This window comes from Etheostoma spectabile, chromosome 23 (genome assembly GCF_008692095.1).
Source record: "Etheostoma spectabile isolate EspeVRDwgs_2016 chromosome 23, UIUC_Espe_1.0, whole genome shotgun sequence".
NCBI lineage: Eukaryota > Metazoa > Chordata > Actinopteri > Perciformes > Percidae > Etheostoma > Etheostoma spectabile.
The window spans coordinates 9,943,440-9,948,184 of NC_045755.1; the positions used below are offsets into that span (position 1 = coordinate 9,943,440).

The 4,745-nt window shown below is 39.4% G+C and overlaps 1 protein-coding gene across 1 annotated transcript in view; it reads left to right on the forward strand.

Moving 5' to 3' along the window:
- The window catches only part of sypl1 (synaptophysin-like 1), a 9,867-nt gene that overhangs the window by 2,360 nt on the left and 2,762 nt on the right, over window positions 1-4,745 (forward strand). The window contains exons 2-4 of the mRNA XM_032504651.1: window positions 3,191-3,309; window positions 3,491-3,695; window positions 3,795-3,986. Coding sequence (XP_032360542.1) covers window positions 3,191-3,309; window positions 3,491-3,695; window positions 3,795-3,986 — 516 coding nt within the window. The remainder of the gene's footprint in view (window positions 1-3,190; window positions 3,310-3,490; window positions 3,696-3,794; window positions 3,987-4,745) is intronic.

Here is a 4,745-nt window from a genome sequence, read left to right on the forward strand (position 1 = left end):
GCGACCCCCCCCTCTCTGGCTCGCGACCCCCTTGTGGGTCCCGACCCCCACTTTGGGAATCACTGGCATACAGGAACCTGTAACTGAACTTCTATCACATATTGTGAGTGGTTTCTATGTGTGCAAATTGCTGATGCTGTTGGGTTATAGGATACCGCCTGTGCTTTTAATTTGACAGTGTCTGGAATGTCCATAAATTGGTGCTGTGGGGTTTGCAGATGTGTTGGATGTCTGAGATAAAGCACTGGCAGCTGTTTGTCCACAGTCTTTGGCAGTCGCCATGTTTAGAGAAGGCGCCACCTGTAGCCATCATTAGGACTACAGGGTGATATTGGAAGCTTGACAACATTTTACACTGTCGACAGTGTTTGTGCAGTACAGTTTTATGCTTGGTTTAAAAGTGAAAATAAACAAAAGAATTACAATCTCGAGGGGTGCGTATGTGTGTATGTGTATGTGTGTGTGTGTGTGTGTGTGTGTGTGTTTGGTCCACCTTGGCTTTTACAGTTATTCATGCTGAGGACTCCATGGCCTCGTGGTGGGAGAGTGACAGAATCAGTGAAACAAGAATGTGAGCAAAGTAGTTTACTATGGTGTGTGTAGCCAGACAAACAGGAAGTGGAAGCCAGTGACATCTGGAGAAACATCTGGATTGAGGCCTTGAGGTGTGTGCGCGTGTGTGTGCGTGTGTGTGTGTGTAGATGTACAGTAAATGTGGCAGTGCATGTGGGTCTTGTGTGACGCTAACGACTAAAAGTTGAGATGGCCTGTCATAAGAATTTTTCAAGGGTGTGTGTATGTGTGATACTATTGTGCTGATGAAACAGAATTCAAGAGGTTAGTTAAGGGTGTTTCTTATTAAATGTCCTCATAGAAGAAAGGACAATTGTGCATGTCCTTGCCTCTTGTGTATCAATCAACGTGAGGTGTGAGTCAAAGATCATTCCTTTGTCATATGATGTAATCCACTTCCTGTCAACTGCCTGTTGTCTACTAAAACAAAATGCCTTAAAAGTTTTAATTCTCATAATCTGTGTTTTTTCAATTTCATTTTGGTGATTTTCTGACATGTTATATGCCACATTTCAGCCTTTAGTGTTGCAGTGCAAATGGGACAAAGATCATCTTAACCTTAAAGACAGACAAACTTAGCAACTAGCTAGTGGAGCATTTAGCAGCTAAATATTCACATATTTCTGTTGAACATGCTAAAAGTATAATGAATATTAGACTAACATTAGTCAGGAGGCCAGAAACACAACTCCAAGCAAATGCTAATGTTTCTCCGTGTCTGCTACATGTAGATGTGTAAATAAGAGACTGTTTTCTAGCTTAGGTCAGTGTTGTGTACATAGCTTATTGTGCTGTCCCCAGGTCGCCAAAAAAAAGAAATGCATGCAGCTTTACAATGTTTTTGAAAAAAAACGGGATGTTACAACATGTTTCTAAAGACGTCTAGATCCTTGACTTGATTAACTGCATGAGTACAGTTTCCTCTATTCGGATGTTAAATCTTTGAATTAGTGTAGCACTGTAGCACAGATGTCTGTTGTACTGGAAGGCTCAGCGAGGATATGTGATGATGGACAGACATAAAGCTGTGCATGTCAAGACTGTGTGAAAACTGTTAACGACATATTTTGAGATAAACAAATCCAATCCATGAAGTCTAGGTAAAGCAATATGAGTTATAGTCTGTATGAGCTCAATACCCTCGAATAATATGATCTGCCTACTGCAGCTTGAGGGTGAAGCTTAGCAGCAGCCAGCCTGACTAAAAGAATTTAGTATGTGTTGGTTTTAAGGAGAGTATTAGCGTCACATGGCTTACACACTGAATCAGATGCTTTCTGCCCCTGCAAGAAAGAATTCAGAAGCTGAATAACAGCATTAGTTGGCGGCAATACAAGTCACATTTTATTTTATTTGTGTCTTCCAAATCATCACTCAAACCACACATCTATGTAAAACCCAACCTGTATTGCTGTTTTAACATGTGGTGTTGCTGGATGACTTCAGCAACAAATGTTAAAGGTCCCATATTATGCTCATGTTCAGGTTCATACTTGTATTTTGGATTTCTACTAGAACATGTTTACATGCTTTAATGTTTAAAAAAAACATTATTTTTTATCATACTGTCTGTCATACTTGTATTCACCTTCTGTCTGAAGGCTCTGTCTCTTTAAGGCCCCCTCCTGAAAAAGCCTAGTCTGCTCCGATTGGTCAGTGTTTCCGGGGTGGTGATGGCGCAGTGAATATGACACATGTGTTTTGTGTGGGAGAGCTGGGTTCAATTCCCACAGCGATCCATCAACCAACGTGTCCCTGAGCCAGACACTTAACCCGTAGTTGCTCCAGAGACGTGCAACCTCTGGCATATATAGCAATTGTAAGTTGCTTTGGATAAATGACATGGAATGTTTCCGGGTATTCCACATCTGCGCTCTTGGAGTACCGTTAGTGCAGTCAGGGGATTGTAACGGCACTGAGTTGCACTTTCTATATATATATATATATATATATATATATATATATATATATATATATATATATGTTGTGTATACACAACTGTATGTAATTACTGATGGCTCGTTTAAAGGTATGAGGCATGTGCGAGCATTTCTCTGTGAATTCATTGGTTTGTTTACTTTCACAGGATTAATATTGCCCATCGACCTGCTTTATAATCAAAAAAGACATAGAAGTTTTACTTTTCATAACTTTCTTGAAAAATTTGGTTCAGATTGGGTATTTCTATCAGAGAGAAGCAAATGTAAAAAAAAGCTAATCTTGTAAAAATAGTTAAGTAGTGAGGTTTATTTTCAGATGTTTGTTAGAGTAATGCGGGCCATCTGTTAATCCCTCTGGCTCCTTACTGCTGATGCTATGTTTTCGGTGCCAAGTTTTTTTCCGGGGATGAAATTCTTGTGTCACACTTTCAAACTGTATTTTCCAATAGTACGGACATGTATACGATGGGAGGATCATAATCAAATTATGATTAGCATGTTGATTCCATTTACCAGTCAATGTAATATAGTTAGTGTTTTGTAGGTTTATCAGAAAGAATGTACTGAATATCTTCCCCTCCTCATAAAAAATCTCCAATATTTTAGGTTTCTTGATTTTTATATTATTTACTCAACCCATTTCCCCATCTCTCCCTCTCTCTTGTCTGTCCAAACAGCTCACGGCCATATTTGCTTTTGGATGCTGTGGCGGATACTCGGGGAAGAACATCATATCTCTCTTCTGCGGCGATGGCACGAATGAAACTCTCATTGCTAACTTTCACTACCCATTTAGGTGAGAATCACAACACACATTTTGGTGATTTTTTTAAAGTCAGGCACAGGTTTAAAATATCACTTACCATCAGTTACATAATTCATTTCAAAAGCACCACCTGCACAAATGGATGATAAATTCCTTATAGTACTGTATTTGAAGAAATTACCATCAAAAAATCACCTTGTATCTTGGCCAGGTTAAGCGAGGTCCCGCTCATCGAGGGAAACACCACTGTGTGTAACCACTCAGTCACAACGACACACATGGTGGGAGACTCAGTCTCCTCAGTGGAGTTCTTTGTGGGCATCGCCATCGTCTGCTTTCTGTACAGTATGGTGGCTCTTTTGGTGTATTTAGGCTACATGCACGTCTACAAGGACTCTGACTTTGGACCCATTTTTGTGAGTATCAATCTTGCTGGCCTGTTTCCCAATAGACACTGTAATCGAGAGACTTGTAGCTTCTGTCTGTAGCGCTGATGTGTCAATCCTCGTTTCCAGGACTTTCTGATCACAGTGATACTGGTCTTTCTGTGGCTGGTGTGTTCATCAGCCTGGGCAAAGGGCCTGCAGAATGTGAAGGATGCCACGGACACCGGAGGCATCAGCGCCACGCTGGACGTCTGCAAGGGGAGCAACATCACCTGTGAGGTCACTGAGTTCGCCAGCCTGCGGACCCTCAACATCTCTGTGGTGAGAAAAAATACAGAGCAGCTTTAGAAATGAGATTCTGGTTACACTAATCTCAGTCAGCATTCACTTCATCTGGCGTTAATTTCCATGATGAAATCCAAATCATTTTCCACTAGAAAGGATATTTCCATCCTATATATATATATACAATATCAATAATATTCTCCATATATGTGTATATATAGGCTATATATATATATATATATAGTATATCTAGATATTATATATATATATATTAATATATTTTTTTTTTTTTTGAAAAAAACAAAAGGGGACAATAACATATAATGAACATTTTCACAAATGTAAATATGCCAGATTGTAGCCTTAGGCTAATTCCATCTGCAGACCCCCTGGCAGGTTGATGGTACACAAAAAATAATAAATGCATACAAATACACTATACACAGGCTATATACAGAGAAACAAGGACAAGAACAGTGATCACATCATGTCAGAACAGACAGTAACACAAAGGATATATAGAGACAAAAAAAAAAAAAAAAAAAACATCGACTATATTACACAAACCACAATTTTGCACATGCCCCGTCTAACCTGATATTGCACTGACCCATATAACACCACCCTATATTGCACTGACCCACATTTTTAATAATGCAGTAACTCTGTTTTACATCTGATATATGAAAATTCACTAAACAAGTTTGTGTGTCCCTCAGCCACACTTTTAAACGACTCCTAAAGATAGAAAGACTTGTACTTTCCCTCACTGATAGTGGAATACTATTCCAGAAG